The sequence below is a fragment of the Scyliorhinus torazame genome, chromosome 14 (genome assembly GCF_047496885.1).
Source record: "Scyliorhinus torazame isolate Kashiwa2021f chromosome 14, sScyTor2.1, whole genome shotgun sequence".
Classification (NCBI taxonomy): domain Eukaryota; kingdom Metazoa; phylum Chordata; class Chondrichthyes; order Carcharhiniformes; family Scyliorhinidae; genus Scyliorhinus; species Scyliorhinus torazame.
Window position 1 is genome coordinate 49,378,260 of NC_092720.1, and position 22,752 is coordinate 49,401,011.

The window sequence follows — 22,752 nt, forward strand, 5'->3', positions numbered from 1 at the left end:
CTGCAAACCTGCAGACCCCTGTCGATACCAGCACGGGCCTCCAGGTCTGGCAGCGCCAGATGTCGGGGGGGCGTCGGATGGCCAGTCCGTTCGCATCCCCCACCCATGTAGAGGCCTGGGGTCCATCGGGCACCCCGAGGGAGGAGGAGGTGGTGTGGTCCGTCCCGGCTCCCTCTGTAGGGGAGGTCCCGGTACACCGCGACACCTCGGACTCCCCCCCTTCCGTCCCAGGTGCATCGGGTGGGCAACGGGCAGGACAGGCTGGCAGCTCGCCATCTCAGTCGCCCAGGCCGCAGCCTGGCCCATCTAGGCCAGGACGCCCCAGGAAACGGCCGCCAAAGGGATCCAGTGTCAGAGGGCAGGAATCACAGGAGTCCACCTCCAATTCTGCTGTATCGTCTGGGGAACCACGTAGACGTAGTCAAAGGGCCCGTAAGGCCAAACAATTAGACACTGACTAAGTTGGCACGGGTGCAGGGCACAGATGAGTTTTAGGGGCTAGGGCACGTGCATGAACTCCTTTGGTTATTAAAGTCAATGTTACACCTACCGAAGCTGCCTTTATGCTCTGTCCAAAGTGTGTGGGGGTGTCATGTACGTTGAGCGCAAGTGTGTGTGTGAGGGGTGGTCTTACCTCAGCCCCAGGTGAGTCTGCCCCCTTCCCCCTGGGCCGCCATCAACATCCCCCGGGCAGAGGACGGGACCGTGCGCTGCAGTGTCACAGCCGCATGCAGGGATGGTCCGGGTGGATGGTGGTACTGTGGCCATGGGTCAGACATAGTCCAACGATGTAGAGCCAGGAGCTCATCGCAGGGCAGGTTGTCATCATCCTCCATGGCCTGCGATAGACACGCGTCCACCCGCAACTGTGTGAGCCCGGCCCGTTGTGCCGCAGGTGGATCGGCAATGGGGGGGTGGGGGTTGGTGTGCATGCGGGTGGGGTGGGAGGGGTTGGGGAGGGGGGTGAGGGTGCTGGGTGGGTGGATGGGTGGGGGGTGTGGGTGGTCGGCTGTTGCCATGGTGTGCGGTCTGTGGCCATACTACCCGATTCCCACGCCCATCTAGTCAGTGAAGCGGGAGTCTATCAGTCTGTCCCGTGCCCGCTGGGCCAGCCGGTAACGGTGGACAGCCACCCGTCTGTGTCTACCCCATCTGCCCTGACCATTGCCCCCATCCCCCTCATCTGGGGAGGACTGCGCCTCTTCCTGCTGCTCCTCCACTCCGCCCTCCTCTGCCTGCGGCACATCGCCCCTCTGTTGGGCTATGTTGTGCAGGACGCAGCACACCACAATGATGCGGCCGACCCTTGTCTGACCGATACGGGAGGGCGCCCCCAGAGAGGTCCAGGCACCTGAAACGCATCTTCAGCACACGAAAGCACCTCTCGATCACTCCCCTTGTCGCTACATGGGCATCATTGTAGTGGTTCTCCGCCTCATTGCGTGGCCTCCGTATAGGCGTCATCAGCCACGATCGCAATGGGTAGCCCCTGTCGCCCAGCAACCAGCCCCTCAGCCGGGGATGGCGTCCCTCGTACATGCCGGGGATGGATGACCGCGACAACACGAATGAGCCGTGTACACTGCCTTGGTGACGGGCGCAGACGTGCAGGATCATCATGCGGTGGTCGCAGACCACCTGTACGTTCATCGAATAGGTCCCCTTCCTATTAGTGAACACGGCCCTGTTATCTGCAGGTGGCCGCACAGCGACGTGCATCCCATCGATCGCGCCCTGGGCCATGGGGGACCCGGCAACGGCAGAGAAGCCCACGGCCCGGGCATCTTGGCTGGCCCGGTCCACGGGGAAGCGGATGTAGCGGTGCGCCATGGCATATAGGGCATCTGTCACTGCCCGGGTGCACCGGTGCACCGATGTCTGCGATATGCCGGACACGTCCCCACTCGGTGCCTGGAATGACCCCGTTGCATAAAAGTTCAGGGCAACCGTAACCTTGACGGACACGGGGAGAGGGTGTCCCCCGGCAGTGCCACGCGGTGACAGGTGTGCCAGCAGGTGGCAGATGTGTGCCACGGTTTCCCGGCTCATCCGGAGTCTCCTCCTGCATTCCCGGTCCGTGAGGTCCTGGTATGACTGCCGGGGCCAGTACGCACGGGGCGCCCTCGGGTGCCTCCGTTGCCGTGGGGCCGCGACGTCCTCCTCCCCCTCCTCGTCCTGTCGGTCAGGTGTCCCTCCAGCCTGGGCGGCTGCCGCCTTCCCCTCTGCGGCACCCTGCGCCGCCTCTCTGGCACGCTCCTCCTCCTCCTCCTCCTCATCCAGGGCAACATAGACATGAGCGGCTGCCACCACGGTGGCCAACATCGCTGGATGATCTGAAAACATGACGGCCTGGTGGGGGGGAGGGGAACGACGACATGTCATCATTGCCCATATCCCCTCCTCCCCCCAGCCAGGTGGCATGGACCGCATGGGTCCAACTGTTGGAGGCTGGCACCTGGCCAGGTGGACCAACTCACTTGCCCTCCCATCACCCTCCTCGGCACGGACCCCCCCCCAACCTCCACCCCAGCACGGACCCCCCCCCAACCTCCACCCCAGCACGGACCCCCCCCCCAACCCCCAACCTCCACCCCGGCACGGCACGGACCCCCCCAACCTCCACCCCAGCACGGACCCCCCCCCAACCTCCACCCCGGCACGGACCCCCCCCCAACCTCCACCCCAGCACGGACCCCCCCCCCCCAACCTCCACCCCAGCACGGACCCCCCCCCCAACCTCCACCCCGGCACGGCACGGACCCCCACCCAACCCCCACCCTCCACTCCGGCACGGCGCGGACCCCCCCCAACCTCCACCCCAGCACGGACCCCCCCAAACCTCCACCCCAGCACGGACCCCCCCCCAACCCCCAACCTCCACCCCAGCACGGCACGGACCCCCCCCAACCTCCACCCCAGCACGGACCCCCCCCCAACCTCCACCCCAGCACGGACCCCCCCCCAACCTCCACCCCGGCACGGACCCCCCCCCAACCTCCACCCCAGCACGGACCCCCCCCCCAACCCCCAACCTCCACCCCGGCACGGCACGGACCCCCCACCCAACCTCCACCCCAGCACGGACCCCCCCCAACCTCCACCCCGGCATGGACCCCCCCCAACCTCCACCCCAGCACGGACCCCCCCCCAACCTCCACCCCGGCACGGCACGGACCCCCCCCCAACCTCCACCCCGGCACGGCACGGACCCCCCCCAACCTCCACCCCAGCACGGACCCCCCCCCCAACCTCCACCCCAGCACGGCACGGACCCCCCCCAACCTCCACCCCAGCACGGACCCCCCCCAACCTCCACCCCGGCACGGACCCCCTCCCGGCACTCCCCCGGAGCCCAGCCTACTCTAACCACCCCCCGCCGCCGCACACACACACACACAACCCGAGACACACCTCTCCTCACGCAATCAGACTGCGGCCACGCCATTGCCTGCCCAGAGCCAACCCCCCAGGCCGTCACTCACCTCCACGCTGGTCGGCGTGACCCTGGAGCACCGGGTCACGCCGATGAAAAGGAGGTTTGATTCACGTCGACGTGAACGGTCATCACGTCGGCGGGACTTCGGCCCATCCGGATGGGAGAATATCGGCAGGCCGAAAATCGGCTGCCTTGCGCAGACCCGTGACATTCTCCGCGGCAGCGGCGCCATTAACGCCCCGCCGACTTTTCTCCCTTCGGAGACTTCGGCAACCGGCGGGGGCGGGATTCACGGCGGCCAACGGCCATTCTCCGACCCTCTGGGGGGTTGGAGAATGACGCCCAACATGTTCAGTAGAATGTGGGGAGCGCTTATAAGCAGCCTGGGATACGTTCTAAACCTATCAGACAGATTAAAGATTTTTCAACAGTATTCGGGGAAAACTAATGATACTCAATGGGACCCCAAGAAAGGGCAAGTTAAGAAAGGAAATATATTGCAAAACAAAACCACAGATAGGAGAATGAAACAAAATAGATGGAAGAAATGCCAGAAACCACCAATAAAAGGAAGTTGATGTGAATTGAAAAATAATCTCACAGGGTGGAACATTCGTGATGTATGGGTGAAGGAAGGAAGTATTGAGTAAACTAAAGTGAAAACAGGTACAGAACAGGTATGGGTAAAGGAAATAATAGATAGATTAGAAGGCCGGAACAAAGTCACTATAACAAGGAATGTAACATTAATAGATAGGGGGACATGTTATGAAGTAATAAGCAAAGATGAAGTCACACAATAATTTGGCTTAAATAGTCCTAATCCTAATAACAATAACAATAATAATAATGATAAAAGTTCAGATAACCAGATGAAAACCTGGTGGACAGATTTAAAGGAGAAGTGGAGGAATGGATTACATGGCATTGCCTGTGCTCCCATGTTAACAAGAGGACCAGTGTGGTTGGTAATCAGACCAGAGGAGAAGAGCAAAGTAAAAATAGCACTGAACAATTCATTTCCATGGGTACATTATAGAGAGGAATGGGGATTAGCTATAGATTGGGACCAAAAAACTTCCGGACGAACAGCAAGTATAGAAGGAATTATTGGCATTAGAGGAGAGAAATTAAAAGTAAGTAGAGTAGGAATATTTTATAGTGAAGGATGGAACGTGGACATGGATAAAGTTAAGGAGATAGAAAAAGGGATGATGGGAAAAATATAGAAATTATGGCATGGTAGACAAAAGAAAGATGTTACTAACGGATGGACGGATTTGGCCACCCACACAGAAGATGCTGAAGGAGAATGGATATTAGGTCCGTGTAAGGAACAATGTGTCAGTAGTAGTCTCTCAGAAAGGGCAACGACTTGCAATGCTTCTGAAAGGAAATACAACTGTACTGAGCAGTTGCACGAAGAAAGAATGGAAAGGTATCTAGTAAGACAAAGAGTAGCAGGAGGATTTAGCCAACTTGAGACCCATGAAGGAAGTAGTTTATTAGATTTACTGAAGGAGAGCTAATTAAAATAGTAGAAAAACCAACAACGTGGACACCTGAATATACATTGATATTAGCAAAATGGTTTGGTGACTTCTATGTCAAAAATTCATTAAAAATAGCGACACCATTAAGAGGGAGACTATCAAGAGGGAGATACCACTGGAACAGAGAAATTAAAATTGAATCAAGGGCAGTGGACACAGTACATATGGCTGTTGTTCAAATACCTTGGGTAAAAACTAAAAACGAATACAAATTTGTAGGAGAATTTAGTAAATGGAGGGAACCTAAGAAGGAGATTGAATTTGAGCGATGTACATGGGGAAATATGATGAGGATGAAAGGCAGTAGTCAGGCAAAACCAGTCTGTTTAAAAAGAGAACACCCTGAAACAGGGCCAAATCTGATGAAACAATTAACAACCAGATATGGGTCGAGCAAAAAGGAAGATGGAATAGCCACTTGGTATTTGGATAGAACCGTAGGGTCAGGAATAGTGTGTCAGGTAGACGACAACGAAATGTTAATGGAAGGATGGAAAGATTTCAAGGAAGAAGAATGGTGTAAGGGAGGAACTTGGAATAGGATAAGCTCAAATAAAACAGTTAACACTTGTGTGTCAGGAATAGAACATCTACCATATTACCCCAGCTGGAATAATTTGGGAAACGATTTGGTAGATGTAGGTTTAAAAATTAAGGAAACAGTTAAAACAGCAATTAAAATTATAGCAAGTCCATTTAAATCCTATGTTAACCTGGATTCGGAACAATTGGTACTTGTTTGTACCAATAGCAGGGGGAATAATAGTTGCAGCATTGCTGTGGAAATTGGGAATTTTTAAATTATGTCAAAATGTATGTTGCACATGTTGCAAAAAAATCACTCGGCAGAAGGAAAGAAAATTAATAAAACTGACTACATATCTAAGAGATTTGAGATATCAAATTATCACCGAACAGTGAGACATCCGGTCACACATCACTGGCTGGATGTGTGTCTATGACATCAAGGGATGGATGATCTGCAGTCTCCATGGGACACATGCTACGCAGTGAAATTATTAAGGGTCTCGGCGGATAGCGGCGACTGACGAGGCACCAACATGCTTAATGACAATAGCTTAAGAACATTTAGAAATGGCAGCTTGATAGCACAACGGGAACTTTGTATCAACATTTTCTTTTACTAACCAACTTTTTATATTATAACCAATGCAGCATACAATATTGCATTAAAGAACTGTAATTATTAAGAAATAAATGTCATGTATGTTATTAAAGACTGTTATATAATAGACAGGGAGAGAGGGGGAAAGTATCACAATGTTTATTGTTTAATAACAAGAGGGAGTTAGGACAGTTTGGATTGGGAGGTGACTATTTGATTGGGAAGGAATGCTGGACAAATGAGTCTGTAAAATGCAATTGGGTTAGGGTCTGAATAGAATGAAATGATACTAGGCTATAAGTCATGATAAAAACAGCATGTCTGTGAATGAAAGTTGCTAAGTTTTCAGACGATTGCAGCAAAACAAAATCTAACAGGATTGCGTACGACAGGTGGCAAGCCTTAGCATAACATGGACCAGCATGAGAATTTCAGTGTTAATGTAGATGAGGGTGCGTGTGACGGTCCAGAAATTGATTGGCAATTACAAGGGGTAAGGATATTTCTAAACTGTGTGAATATTTCAATAAAGGGGAGTAAATAAAAGTATAATGTTGATTGTTTAGTGTGTGTGTTAAAAACTTACCTGATCACAACGTCACGAATAAGAATTATGTTGTTAACATATCATGGGTATTTTGCATGTTTTGTAAACAAGTGCGGAGTTTTGTAAAGCACTTGAATAGAGCCTATAAGGAGTGTGTCACTATTATATTATTTTGACTATTGTTAAAATTGTGATAATTACTAAAAATGCTTAATGATATAACACTCGTGCTACTCGTGTGGTTAAGAGATGAACAAAATGTTAAGATGAGACTTATTTGTTGGCTTTGTATTTGTAAACAGGAAGAACTCGAGGTTTGTCTGGAAAAGGACAAGGTGATGGTTCGAAGTATGGAGAGAGGGATTGATTGGGTTATACCGCGTAATAATGAATGTATTAAATGTACCTGCATATGTAATAGAGGCAGGGTTGTAACCGCTCTTGGATTATGTAGCAAATGTTTTAATGGCAAATATACGCTTCATATTATAAGGGAATTGTGAATGGAAAAAAGGGATCTGAAGGCAACATGGCAAAAGGTTATCATCTCATGTACTCCAAAGGGTGTCAGACGTAATTGGTTCAGAATGATGTTAGAAGTCAATGAGAGAAAGTTAGGGCCAGAAGCAAGAGTGGTAGAACCTTTTAAAGTAATGAGGCAAGGGAAAAAGTGGATGATACATGATATAGTGATTCACGATACTAATGAAATACGGAAAGCAATTTGGATGGAGAGAGAATGGGACACTAGACTGCCAGTGATAGACAAAAGACCTTTTTGGTTACTGATGGACTGAGTGGCATGCTGTTTCTAAGGGACACGAGAAAGCGTCTACGGTGCTGCCACCCCAAGGAGGTAATATGCTTTGGAGGTGTTATGACACGCGGGATTAGCTATTGTGCCACCTTTCTGGATAGCCACCACTATGGTTCACGGTGATTGAATTAAGGATAACATGTCTATCGACACTGGTAAGAGCAATGGATTAATTTGAATGTCGTTTTAAACAGGACATGAAAATATGGACAATAATGATCTGGGTTATAAGACCGTAAGAAATGATTAAGGGGAAGAGAATTAAAGAAGAATAGGGTCATGTTTCAAATGTCAAGAGGGGTGTTGAGAAAAATGCAAAGGTGACATTTGAAACATGAAGGTCTGATGGAAAAAAACCCCAAGAAACATGAGAAAAAGCAAAGTAACAGAAAAGATCCCATTGGAGTAAATGTAATGAAATGCTAAAATAAAATAGCAGAAGGCGCTCCAAGGGTTAACTGCAGACAAAGTTTCTTTAGAAAGCAGACAGCCTTTATCACACAGGCCTTGAGATAAGGAAACAGTTCATGCTGCAACTTAATATCTTTAGTTCAAGAAATTCTTATAAAAAATTACGTTTTAAGTTAAATAAAGAGGATGAGTTTTATACCCTTTAATAGAAGTTAATTAGTTTAGCAAGCAGTTGATTGGAATTATCAGAATCTTAATTTTGAATAATTTGAAACATTTAAGAATACAAGAAAATACAATACTTCCAAAAGATAAGGGAATGAAAGACTGGAATGCCCCAGTATAATTAACAAGGAAACCTCCCTTCCAGTAAGCTGGCAGACCAAGGTCAGGTTTACACGAAGGCCCTCTCATGATATTATGAGGACTTGATGGGGAAGCACATGGACAGTAAAAGTATTGCGATCAGGAGCAGAAGAAAATACTTTAGAATAATGTCATGTAATCAGCAAAGCTGTTTTAAAGGTGATATATATCCTAGATCGCCCCCAGCCAGGCACTCACTCTCAGCCTGCAGGGTGATTTCGGTACATGGGACAGACAGAAGACGAAAGCCGAGCAGAACCGTAGAACAACCGGGAGGAGACCAGCAGATAAATAACGACAGTGATTTTATCTTTTAAAAGAAAAAAGAAAATAGCTTAAAGTTTAAACCTGAAACAGTGGGTTATTACAAAAGTCTATTTTACTTATCTAGCAACGCGGGACCCAGGATCAAGGCTACTAGGTGGTAAGTAGATAAAATTCTTCTATGAAGATACGGGTTATCCCGGGGAATAACTTGAAACACTAGTTTGACCTGAATAGCACCCGTTAGTAAGTCTGCATAGGAGTCGGGGAGTGTGAATCCCTGTCCACCATTTAGAATCTCATGACCCTTGTTCCGTAAAGGGGAAACCTAAGAATTCTAAGAATAGTGGCGAGGTTTAAATACACGCTGCCAGTCCTGGAGGCCCGTCTGGTATCCACAAGGGTCTGCAAGTTTGCAGCCATGGAGCTCAGGGAGTTGGCCATCCCTGTCTGTGTCTGGGTGACGCCGGCCAGCACCTGGGCAATGGCGCCGATGCCCTCGGTGAAGGCCTGCAGAGACTGGGCCATTGCCTGCTGAGACTGAGCCACGGCGTTGAGGGCCTCTGCGATCTGCTGCTGGCTCTGACTCATGGCTGCCTGTGAGAGGGCAGCCATGTCCTGCGCCATGGACGCCGTCTGCACAGAAAGCCCCACACCTTGCATACTGTGACCCATGTCTGACACCGTCGCACCCATTGCCTCCACCGCGGACGCCACCCATGCGGTATCAGCCTGGGTGGCACGCATGACCAGCACCGCTACCTCCACCTTCGTCTGCAGCTGTCGCAAGCCGGCCGTCACCCCGTTCGATCGTCCCCTGGTCCGTGACTGCATCGGGTCTATGGGTGGATGTGGTAACTCCAGGAACCCGGGACCCGTCTGGGTGGCAGATGGTTGCGTGCGCCGGGCTGCCCTCCGACTGACCAGCCCCTCGGCTGCTCCTGCCTCCACCTGCTGTACTGGGGCGGCTCTGTTGTGCGCACCAGTTAGTGTCCCAGATGGCTCATCGATAAAATGCCCAACCAAGGCGAGTGTCTCCGCGATGGTGCGGGGTGTAGGACATAGCAGTGGCAGAATGGCGTGCTCCTCACCCGATGCCTGGAGTGGTAATTCCTGTCCATCCGTCCCCTGTGTGTGGGTGTCGTGTGTGTCAGTGTCCAGGGCGTCGGTGTCCTGTGTGTTAGGGTCCTGTGTGTTAGGGTCCTGTGTGTTAGGGCCCTGTGTGTGGGTGTCCTGTGTGTCAGTGTCCTGGGTGTCGGTGTCCTGTGTGTTAGGGTCCTGTGTGTTAGGGTCCTGTGTGTTAGGGCCCTGTGTGTTGGTGTCCTGTGCGTCGGCTGCGACGGGGGCCTGTTGCTGTGGCTGCCCTCCTTGTCACTGGGTGTGGCCTGCCGGCGTCGCTGCACTCGCACACTAGATGTGGGCAGTGTCCTCCTGGTGCTTCGGGTCTGTCCCTGGCTCATGGCTGTCCTGGGGGCGGCGGCTGCCTGGTGCTCCGGGTCTGATATGGGGGAAGTGGGGATATGGGGAAGGGGATATGGGGAAGGGGACATGGGGACTATGGGGAAAGGTGGATATGGGGGAAGGGGATATGGGGAAGGGGGATATGGGTGAAGGGGGATATGTGGGAAAGGGGATATGGGGAAGGGCATATGGGGGAACGGGGATATGGGGAAGGGGAAATATGGGGAAAGGGGGATATGGGGAAGGGGATATGGGGGAAGGGGGATATGGAGGAAGGGGGATATGGGGGAAGGGGATATGGGGAAGGGGGATGGGGAAAGGTGGACAGGCAGTGGGGGTCTCACTTGGCGATGTGCGGCGGGCGGCCATTTTGCCGGGTCTCCGGGGTGGGGGCGTCTTTTGTGCAGTGTCGGCGCGCGCATCCATGACGGGTGACGCCGTCGCGAATGGCGTCGCGCCGCTACTAACCCATTCCCGGCCAGAGAATTCGCGACGTTTCGGGGGGCCCAACGCCGGAGTGATTCGTGCCATTTTTGACGCCGGGTTCGGTCCATCGCGCCGATTCACGGAAAATCCCGCCCCTGGTTTGTGCAACTGACAAGCTTCAGGGCAATTTTCATTCTGAGCTGCCACTTTGAAAAAATATGACAAATTTCACCCACAATATTTCACTCAGGGGGTGAAATTCTCCGGTATCGGTGCGATGCCCGCCGAAAAAGGCGCAAATCAGTTGGGCATCGCGCCGCCCCAAAGGTGTGGAATCCTCCGCATCTTGGGGGGCCGAGCCCTAACCTTGAGGGGCTAGGCCCGCGCCAGACTGATTTCCGCCCCGCCAGCTGGCGGAAAAGGCCTTTGGTGCCCCGCCAGCTGGCGCGGAAATGACATTGCCGGGCGGCGCATGTGCGGGAGCGTTAGCGGACGCTCACGGCATCCCCGCGCATGCGCAGTGGAGGGAGTCTCTTCCGCCTCCGCCATGGTGGAGACCGTGAAGAAGGCGGAAGGAAAAGAGTGCCCCCACGGCACAGGCCCGCCCGCGGATCGGTGGGCCCCGATCGCGGACTATGCCACCGTGGGGGCACCAACCGGGGCCAGATCGCCCCGCGCCCCCCCCAGGACCCCGGAGCCCGCCCGCGCCACCTTGTCCCGCCGGTAAGAGAGGTGGTTTAATCCATGCCGGCGGGACAGGCATTCTAGCAGCGAGACTTTGGCCCATCCGGGCCCAAGAATCGCGGGGGGGGGGCCAACTCTCTCCCCGTGTCTGCATGGGTTTCCTCCCACAGTCCAATAATGTGTATGTTAGGTGGATTGACCACACTAAACTGCCCTTTAGTGTCAAAAGATGTTCAGGTTAGGTGACGTTACGCTGATGAGCTGAGGGATGCGCCCCGGTAGGGTGCTCTTTCAGAGGGTCGGTGCAGACTTGAATTGCTGAATGACTGCTGAGCTGTAGGAATTCTACGGTTATATGATGGCACGTAGACCGCTCTCATATCCGTGTGCCACAAGTACCCAAAATCAATAATCAATTTTTGGGTAAGGAAGACGAAAGGACTGAAAATGAAGATGGTCCACCTGAGAAAGCAGATGGAAAAACAAGAACATTATGGGTCTGTAAGGTTGACCTCCAACAGGACGCCAAATCTGGTAGATCCAACTGTAGATTCTACCCCTGCCCACTGCTGTGGTGTTCTGTGGACAGTGGCCTCCATTCTTAAGACCGAGGCAGCCCCATGCATTTTACAGGTGAGTTCCAACATTTGCACGGCACAGTGTTTTGCTCCGAGCTGTTTTTCGAAGATTTGGGTGTGGAGGGTTGGGCCTTCATTTGAATTCCATTATGATGCAAATCAGGTTCACATCGGCGTCTGGCGGGTTTCCGACACACCTTGACGGGCACCAGTGTAAGATCCCCTGGGTAATTCATGGCAATAAAACCGATTTCTGGGCCTCCGGTCGAATATGCCACCCCCTCATACCATTGATCTCCTTGGCCGGGGCATGGGAGAATTCTGACAATAGGATCTGGAATAAGTTTCATTATTGTGGAAGGTGTTTTTTGGACTTACTTGCTAATGGTTGAGTGGAACTCTGTGCAGTTGTTGGTCCTGGTGTACTTGTTAGTGTTGTTGCGGGTGTAAAATTTGTTGTTGTAGTTGTTGATTGTTCGGGTGTGGAAGATATCTCAGCGGTAATAGTTGTCAGATTACTTAATGTAGCTGTGAAAACAAAATCAATCTTTAGTTTTTAAATATAACATGAGCTCAATCTTATTTATCCTTCATAAAGTGCATGATTTTAATCCATATACATATAACATTGCCATTTCCAAACAGGATGCCTTTGTATTTCTATATTGATAGTTGTTAATGATCCAGCAGTGATTTAAAAAAATGATAAAATATAATGTTCTTTAAATGAGTCATAAACTCTTGAAAGATTGAATTATTTTCAGCACCATCAGTATGAAATAGCTGCTGAAGAAAAGGTCTGACCCTTACTAATTCCTATGTTTCTGAACTGATTCATGTTGCTGAGCTCACTGTTGTAGACTCACTTGTTAATGGCTGAGGGGAACTCGCTGTAGTTGTTGGCACTGGTGCACTTGTTAGTGTTGTGGACGTAAAGTTTTCTGTTGTAGTTGTTGATATCCCAGGTGCAGAAGATAACTCAGCCAGAGTGCTTGTAGGATCTGTTGATGTAACTGTGTAAACAAGATGAATCTTTAGTTTTTCAATATGAAATGAGCTTATTCTTACCTGTCCCACATAAATAACATGATGTTAATCCTGAAAAATGTGGGGGTGATTTTCAGCCTGCGATTGTTGTCAGAGAGAACGGAGACGCAGGCCGAAAATCCAGAGAGAATCGTAAAAGATGATTCTCTCCGGAGAGATCGCATTTCCCCAATTCCCCCGTCCCTCCACTGTGACATCACGACGTTCGCACCCAGAAAGAGATTTTTGAACTGTTTCATGTTGCTGAGCTCAGCAGATTAGACCGTGTAGTCAGGCTTCAACACTGATATAATGGCAGCGTCTCATTCTGAAAACTGTACTGGAGTAATTACCCCCAGGTCTTCCAGACGCTTCAACTGCACCTCTACTTTCTGGTGTAGCGCTCAAGGCAAAATAAAGATGTTGGTGTTGCTTCTGGCTCTACATAGATCTTTAACGTCACACCTAAGTCTCTCTGGAAGACCTTGCAGTATTTCTGCAGGAGTTCCTGGAAATACTGAATATTTCTGAACAACTGAATTTGTTTTTCTTCATGCCCCATGAGGGTTGACTTCTTTCCCTTGACAATGATCAATGGTAGCTGGACTGTCTGCTCCTGGTAGGATACTGGTATGGATGCTGTGCCGAATATCTTCAGTGCTTCTCACGACTAGGTGGCTAAGGTTGCCGGTCATTGGTTACAAATGCAAAAGGTATCACAAGGATCTGTTTTGGGGCTGTTTGTCATTTTTATAAATGACCTGGAGGAGGGCGTAGAAGGATGGGTGAGTAAATTTGCAGATGACACTAAAGTCGGTGGAGTTGTGGACAATGCGGAAGGATGTTACAAGTTACAGAGGGACATAGATAAGCTGCAGCGCTGGGCTGAGAGGTGGCAAATGGAGTTTAATGCAGAAAAGTGTGATGTGATTCATTTTGGAAGGAATAACAGGAAGACTGAGTACTGGGCTAATGGTAAGATTCTTGGCAGTGTGGATGAGCAGAGAGATCTCGGTGTCCATGTACATAGATCCCTGAAAGTTGCCACCCAGGTTGAGAGGGTTGTTAAGAAGGCGTACGGTGTGTTAGCTTTTATTGGTAGAAGGATTGAGTTTAGGTGCGGCCGCATTTGGAATATTGCCGTGCAATTCTGGTCGCCGCATTATAGGAAGGATGTGGAAGCATTGGAAAGGGTGCAGAGGAGATTTACCAGAATGTTGCCTGGTATGGAGGGAAGATCTTATGAGGAAAGGCTAAGGGACTTGAGGCTGTTTTCGCTAGAGAGAAGAAGGTTAAGAAGTGACTTAATTGAGGCATACAAGATGATCAGAGGATTGAATAGGGTGGACAGTGAGAGCCTTTTTCCTCAGATGGTGATGTCTAGCACGAGGGGACATACCTTTAAATTTAGGGGAGATAGATATAAGACAGATATCAGAGGTAGGTTCTTTACTCAGAGAGTAGTAAGGGCGTGGAATGCCCTGCCTGCAACAGTAGTGGACTCGCCAACACTAAGGGCATTCAAATGGTCAGTGGTTAGACATATGGACAATAAGGGAATAGTGTAGATGGGCTTTAGAGTGGTTTCGCAGGTCGGCGCAACATCGAGGGCCGAAGGGCCTGTACTGCGCTGTAATGTTCTACTAAGATTCACAGGCTGCAGCCCTCCCCACAGGAACTTAAATATCTGCTCACCCACAACTGTGGCAGCTGTACCTGTATCGACCTCCATTCTGAGTGGACGGTCATTGCCGATGAGGGTGATCACAATGGGGCATATTTTACTTAATCTCACCACATTAACATTGTGTACTTCTGATGTTTCTTCAGGACCTTCAGTCGCTTGGGAAAACGCAACCGCCTTGTCTAAGGATATCTTGTTTTCTGCCAGCAACATCTTCTGAATATTTAAGTTGTTGATCCCACAGACCAACCAGTCATGAGAATGTCACTGAGAGAACTACCAAATTCACTATGTTCAGACATTCATCGAAGTCTGGTGACGAAAGCAGATATTGTTTCACCCGGAACACTGATGGCTGTATTAAAATTGTATCTGCATAATGATGAAGGGCCGGGGATTCTAATGGTCTCTCACTAACTACACCAATTGATCAATGGTCTTGGAGACCGGAGCGTCCGGAGATGTTAAACTACACACAAGGTTGTATGTTTGTGGTCTGCAAAAAGTCAGGAATATTACCTTTTGCTTCTCTTCTGCTGTTATTTCATTGGCAGCGAAAATGTATCAAAGCCTTTTGACATATTGGCCCCAATCGTTGACCTCCGAACCAAACAGATCAATTTTTCCAAACATTGGCATCGCTAGTCGACTGCAAATGATCTTTTCCCTTTTTGTATTCTGAGAGACTCTTTCCCCTACCCCGTCCAAATTTCCAAAGATTTCCTTTGGCTGTCTTGTTTTACTCACATTGCCAATGTTATATTGCGAGGTGATCGATGGGGCAGTGTTCAAACACGAGGTTTCTTGAACTAAAGCAAACTATATACATTGGACAGCACAACTAATGCACCGGTCTTGTTCCCATGACTCCCAGGCTAACTCTGGCCAAACCACAATGGCCAGAACTGTGGCAAATCCCCTGATAGGTTTACGTTCGTGCCCTGTGTCCGCATAGGTTCCACGTGTGTCATGTGGCCCAGGAAGTATCACCCCTTAAAGGGGCCACGCTACCACATCCAGCATATGAACATATGAATTAGGAGCAGGAGTAGGCCATTCAGCCCCTCAAGCATACTCCAACATTCATTAAGATCATGGCTGTTCTGATTGGAACCTCAACTCCACAATCCCACCCACCCCCGATAATCTTTCACCCCCATGTTAACCAAGAATCTAGCTCGTTCTGCATTAAAAATATTCAAAGGCTTCAACTGACTTTTGAGAAAGAGAGTTCCAGAGATGCACAACCCTCCGAGAAACAAATTCTCCTCATATCTGACTTAAATGAGCACTTATTTTTAAACAGTGGTCACTAGTTCTAGATTCTCTGACAAAAGGAAGCACCCAGTTCACATTCAGCCTGTCAATATTCCCCGGAATCTTAAAGGTCACGGCCAAATTGCCTCTGAACTCTAGTGGATACAAACCCAGGCCGCGATTCACCCAAACAATTACTCATTTTGGGCGATTTTGGAGGAGTGATTCGCACGGACTTTTTTCGTGGGATCCAGACCAGTATTCACCCACACTTACTTTTTTGGAGCTTGGGGAGCTTTTCACCACTAAATCCCACAATTTGGGCTGGATTCTTCGGCCGCGCCCTCCTCAAGACCACCACGGGTGGTACACAGACCTTGTAAAGGTCCATTGATCTCAGGAGGGAATTTCCAGTCACCGGGCGGCCAAAGAATCCAGGCCTTCGAATCTTTTTCAGCAGTGGGGATCAAAAGTTGTTGGTTAGACTGGCCCCTCGGAGATCGGGGTGCCATTCTCAAAGGGTGCCCTGATCTCAAAGTGAGGTTGGGTGTCCCCCACATGTTCCACCCAAGGAACAGTACTACATCCCGCAGACAACCACCCCCAACCCTCAACCCCTGAGGAGCAATCTTTCACCCCATCTCTAAAAGATAGCATGAGCCCCTCCACCCCTTGTATGAAGGTGATCCTACCTCACACCCATCCATTCTTGTGGACATTGGTGCATTGCACTCCCTCCCCCAACTCAAGTGAGCATATCTCACTATCGGGTTGCTGAGGTCCACCCACCTTTAGGGCCACACTCTACCTCCCCCCATCTCCCCCCATTTTCAGGACTCCTCCTTTACCTCCCCACCATTCATGATTCCCATTCATGCTCTCCCCCCACCCTTCATACCCCCTTCACCATCTCCTTCCATGGGCATGGCACACCTCAGGTTATGGCTCTTGCCAGTGCCAACCTGGCACCCTGGCATTGCCAACCTGGCATCCAGGCACTATCCTTGGAACCATGACTCTAACATATTGGAACCAGGCTGGCACTGCCAGTTTCCAGGTCAGCACTGACAGAGTGATCCGACAGTATAGTTCGGGAGTACAGACTACTGGGCCGGGATTCTCTGATCCCGCGCATAGTTCTGACTCCGGCGTCCAAAGCGGCGCGAGCCACTCCGGCGCCAATGGGCCTCCAGGCCCAGGTATTCACCCCTTCCTAAGGGGCTGGTACGGCGCCAGAGTGGTGCCCGCTGTTCCGGCGCTCGAAAGCCGGTGTGCCACGGCCGGCGCGGGTCCGCGCATGCGCCCCACGGCGAATCCACACATGCGCATGTGTTCCCGTCTCCCTGCCGGCCCCCGGGCAATATGGCGGAGCCCGACATGGGCCCGTCACGGAGGAACATAGGCCACCCACAGAATTAACCCGCCCGCTGATCGGTAGACCCTGATCGCGGGCCAGGCCACCATGGAGGTCTCCCCCCTGGAGTCTGATTCCCCCGCCCCCCCCCCCCCCGCCCCCCACCACCACCACCAGGACGGCCCCCGTAGTCAGAGCTCCGAGGTCCCGCCGGGGAGGACCATACGTAACCTACGCCGGCGGAACTCAGCCGAACTTGGCAGGCACTCGGCCTGTCGAGGCGCGGAGAATCGCTGGGGGGGGGGGAAGGGAGGGGCGCGTTCAACGGCCCCTGACTGGCATGGCGTCAGAGAATCGGCGGGTCGGCATCAGAGCGGCATGTCGTGATTCTCACGCACCTCACGGCGATTCTCTGACCCTCCGCGGGATCGGAGAATCCCGGCCGTGACTTGTAGATGGTGGACAGGCTTTGGGGAGTCAAAAGGCGAGTTATTCTCTGCAGGATTGCTAGCCTCTGACCTGTCCTAGTAACCACAGAATTTGTATGGCTCGTCCATATAATGGATGCTGATAGTGGGGGATTCAGTGATGATAATGCTATTGAATATCAAAGGGCGATGGTTTGATTCCCTCTTCTTGGAGCTGGTTTTTGCCTGGCCCTGTGTGGCACAAATGTTACTGTTCTATGTGGAGGAGGAGGGCTGTTCTTGAGTATCTGGTGAATATCCAGTAAGTGGTCAATCTCTATTTTCCAAAGGTTTAAATTTGTCCGGTAGTTTGTGACAAGATTAATTAATATATCAAGTGAATAAATAATTGAATAAAATAATAAGTTAAAGAATCCCGTCCCCGCCGTGTCCCGAAGTCTCCACCACCAGAGATTCGGCGAGGGCGGGAATCGCGCCGCGCCGGTCGGCGGGCCCACCCCCGCCGATTCTCCGGCCCGCAATGGGCCGAAGTCCAGCTGCTGGAATGCCTGTCCTGCCAGCATAGATTAAACCACCTTTTGAACGGCGGGACAAGGCGCCGCGGGCGGGTCCTGGGGGGGGGTGGGGGGGGGGGGTGGGATGATCTGGCCCCGGGGGGTGCCCCCACGGTGGCCTGGCCCGTGATCGGGGCCCACCGATCGGCGGGCAGGCCTGCGCAGTGGGGGCACTCTTTTTCTTCCGTCTTCGCCATGGTCTTCACTATGGCGGAGGCGGAAGAGACCCCCTCCCCTGCGCATGCGCGGGGATGACGTCAACAGCCGCTGATGCTCCCACGCATGCGCGGACACGGGTCGCCCAGCGAAGCCCTTTCGGCCCCGGCTGGCGTGGCGCCAAAGGCCTTTCCCGCCAGCCGGTGGAGCGGAAACCGCTCCGGCGCGGGCTTAGCCCCTCAAGGTGAGGACTTGGCCCCCTAAAGGTGCGGAGGCTTCCGCACCTTTGGTGCGGCCCGACGCCGGAGTGGTTCCCGCCACTCCACCATGGCGGGACCCCCCCGCCCCGCCGGGTAGGGGAGAATCCCACCCATGGTTCCAATGCCAAAATCACAACCGGCACCGATTTGACGCCAAATGGCAATTCTCCGTCACCTTGACAGCGGCATCAATGTGGTCTGGAACGCAAGTACAGTGAACTCCGTTAGCATGTCATTAGTGATTCTCCACCTCCCGACGGCACGGTTCACTTGTGCTTTTAAAAATCGTGACTGCTGAGGGAGAGAGGGGGTGTGGAAAATGTCCAACATCGCCATAGTTTGCTGACAGTTGTGCCGACGGGGGGCTTCTGCCAGGGCTGGGGGGTGTAGCAGGGGATGGTCAGGAGGAGGGGTGTGGGGTCAGGGTTAATAGGCACAGAACACCATTGACGCAACCGGAAAGGCAGCCATGCAGTTGCGCACACTACTGACAACCCACTGTGAACTTAGGAACACAGGTCCTATGGGTGTCCCCCCAGGTGCCCTGTGGCCCCAGCTAACCCAGCACCTGCATGGGCGACCTCCAGCACAACCAGTGCCACCTTGTTGGCTGGGATGTGTGTGGGGATTGTAATGTGTATATGCGGCTGCAGCTTGTCAGCCTCCCGAGTGTCAATCATGGACCCAGTGAATCCCGCACCGCTTTTCATTGGAATCAATTGTGTTCCTCGTGACGACGGTGCTAGCCCCTCCACAGTCACGGAATCAGTCCAGGTTCAGCGGCAGTTTTGTTGTCGTGAAAGTCCACGCATCTTGCCCTGGCGCGAACACTAAGGACGGGAATCATTGTTCCGATTTTGTAATCGGCGATCGGGCGGAAAATCCCTTTTGACCCTGAAATCGGGGGCGACGCCTGTTTGACGCAGATTTTGTCTGCTCCGCCCTATGCAAAATGGCGTCATCACGCCATTGGATGGCCTTAGCGCATCACCTGATTGCCTTCCCCCGATGCTCCGCCCTCAATGTGCCAAGTTCCGGACCACGCAGTTGGTGTGTGGTCTCAGCGGCTGCGTACTGTGTCCAGCGCTGCCACAGTCGGGCGGGAGCCTTGCTGTCGGCCAGGGGTGGGGTCTTCCGCAAGGGGACGGGGTAACTGGTAGGGGGGCGGGCCAGGGACGCACTATCTGGCAAGTCGGGTCCACACACAGCCATGTTTACGGCAAGACCATCATCATACCGGTGCCAAAGAAGAACCAGGCAACGTGCCTCTGACTACCATCCGGTGGCGCTGACATCAATCGTAATGAAGTGCTTCGAGAGGTTGGTCACGAAGCGCATCAACTCAATACTCCCAGAATGGCTAGATCAACTGCAATTTGCATACCGCCACAACCGGACCACAGCTGATGCCGTCTCCCTGGCCCTACACTCATCCCTAGAGCATTCTGACAACAAGGACTCCTACATCAGACTCATATTTATTGACTACAGCTCCGCCTTCAATACCATAATCCCAGCCAAGCTCATATCAAAGCTCCAAAACCTAGGACTTGGCTCCTCATTCTGCAACTGGATCCTCGACTTTGATCCACAGACCACAATCAGTAAGAATAAAAAACAATACCTCCTCCACGATAGTCCTCAATACCGTGGCCCCTCAAGGCTGCGTATTTAACCCCCTACTATACGACTGCGTAGCAAAATTTGGTTCCAACTCCATCTACATGTTTGCTGACGACACGCCCATCGTGGTTGGATCTCGAAAAAAGGCGAGTCAGAATACAGGGGGGAGATCGAGAACCTAGTGGAGTGGTGCAACGACAACAATCTATCCCTCAATGCCAGCAAAACTAAAGAGCGGGTCATTGACTTCAGGAAGCAAAGTACTGTATGATGTGTTATTTGAGTTGGTTTAACATTGACTGCAACTGGATGCAGTGAGACGAGAAACAGGCTTCCGACACAGGAGATGGTCCAACACTGTTTTATTGAACCTGCTGGTTGCTGTACATAATCTGCTGTGGGCTGACACTCTATTAGTCTAAATTGATAACCTCTGACTGGCTTGACCAGACAAGCTCTCTGCCACATGGAGACGGTGCCCACGGCCTTGTGCACTCTAACTATCTCTGTAGCTGAATCCTGTGAGAAGAGGGAGAGTCTTAATGCCTTGTGTGTTTTATAGTGGTAATGTCCTGTCTGGTGATTGGTTGTTCTGTGTCGTGTGTGCTCATTGGTTATCCTGTGTGTCAATCACTGCCTGTCTGCATCTCATTATATACATGAGTGGATATTATGACATCTGTCCTTGTTGAAAAAAATTTTGGAATGTGGCTGTACATACATTGTTATGGGCGAGACGTTTTCAGAACCCCAAAATGTATCATGGAGTTCAACCAACCTCCCCCTTTAATGTATTAGTTGCTTTTCCGAGCCCACGGCATTTCCCCTAGGTGTAGGATTACAATTATGGACACATGGGTTTTTTAAACACAAAACACTGTTTATTCCATGAACTCAACTTAACGTCTGAAATAAACATTGGATCTCTTAACACCCCTTACTTCAAAGATAACTCAGAAAATATTGCAACAGTATATAACTCCTTAAAATGTTCCTTCAAACTTCCAAGAGACTAAACACCTTTAAACAGTATCACATCAGGTTAAAGGATATATATATTTTCTGTAGAATGGCAGAGATATATTAGCTTGGTTGACTTCAGCTCCAGCACCTTGCTTTCTTCATGCAGCTCTCTGGAAACCCACAGACACACCCACGGTGCTTTCTCAAACCTGGCTTTCTCCCTTCAAGCAGATCACAGCAAAACAGAACTTCTCAAGCTGCTGTCTCAAACTGGCTTTCTACTTTTAAACTGCTCTCAGCAAAACCAGCCAGGCACTTTTTAGCTGCTCTCAGCAAAACCAGCCAGGCACTTTTCAAACTGCAAAAACACCCTGCAAAATGGCTGAACTGAGCTGAGCTCCACCCACTCTATGATATCACTGTTTTCTTAAAGGCACATTGCTTAAACATCCAGTTCTTAAATGCACTCTCACATGACAACTCCCCCAAGAAAAAAATAATAAACCATCAACTTCAAGATGGTTTCATTTTTCACTTTTGCACCATCCACTAAGAAATGCACACAGTAAATATACATTTTCATTGAAAGAAAAGAACAGACGCAAACAGGTATAATAATATAGTCCATTTTTCTTTGTTCTTCTTCCTCCAACCGAAACCCTTCTCGATTGACAGTCTCTTTGAACAAAGTCTCTGCACGATCCATCCATTCCACAACTCCTCGGCATTTCTCTTCAGTATATGCTTTCTGATATATCCGTTTTATTTCTACATCTTTCTGTTGTAACTCCACCAATTTTCCTGAACTAAAAATATCCGCCTCATCCTCCACCTGTTCTTGTTCTTTTTCAACCATCTGATCAAAAATCGTTTCTGACAATTGCACTTCAACTTCATCTTCACTCTTTGATTTCTCCTCTTGTCTTAACCTGTGATTTTGCGACCTTGTTACTACACAATCTGGAAAAATCTCAGGATATTTGTCCTTCAACACTTCAGTTGACTGATATTCCACTGGCTTATCAACCACAGTAGGCATCACTCCCACCTGCGATCCAGCTATATCATTACCCAAGATAAACTGTATTCTTAGACAAGATAGTTTATCTATTACTCCTACTAACACTTCACCACTCTTCACTGGACTTTCCAACCTTACCTTATATAATGGAACGCTACTCCTCTCGCCCTGAATTCCACATATCATCACCTTTTCTGGCACCATTCTTCCCAAACTACATAATTCCTCATCTCTTACCATCAAAGATTGACTAGCTCCTGTATCTCTTAAAATTGTGACTTCTTTACCTGCTCCTCCTAATACACATGAATAAATTTTACCCACACAAGTAAATTCTTTAAAGACATCTGGCACCTTCTTAACAATTACTTCTTGAACAGGCTGGACAATCGTTTGCACCTCCTTCGCTTCCCTTGGACTTTCCTTTACCACTCTAACAAGTCCCACAGTCTTATCCTGTTTTACCACATCAGCCTTCCCAGTGCTTTTCTTCAACCACCAACACTGTGACTTTACATGGCCTAGTTTATTACAGTGAAAACATCTGAAACTTTTCATTTCTTTTCCACCCTCCTGGATTTATTTTTTAATATGAGGTACACTCTCTTTACTGTCTCCCATCAGATCATCTTTACCTTTACCACTTGAGTATTTTTTCATGTCCCCAGTTTCTATCCCTCACCGGCTGAAACTGATGTCGGAAACCAATCTTTGATTTGTGAACTAATTCATAATCATCTGCCATTTCCGCTGCTAA

At 50.5% G+C, this 22,752-nt stretch overlaps 1 protein-coding gene across 8 annotated transcripts in view; it reads right to left on the reverse strand.

Annotated features, from left to right (window-relative positions):
• Positions 1-22,752, reverse strand: part of LOC140389711 (uncharacterized) — a 201,990-nt gene that overhangs the window by 135,171 nt on the left and 44,067 nt on the right. For all 8 annotated transcript variants that reach the window (XM_072474143.1, XM_072474145.1, XM_072474144.1 and 5 more), the window contains exons 2-3: positions 12,536-12,682; positions 12,048-12,197 (exon numbers count right to left, since the gene is read on the reverse strand). In XM_072474143.1, coding sequence (XP_072330244.1) covers positions 12,048-12,197; positions 12,536-12,682 — 297 coding nt within the window. The remainder of the gene's footprint in view (positions 1-12,047; positions 12,198-12,535; positions 12,683-22,752) is intronic.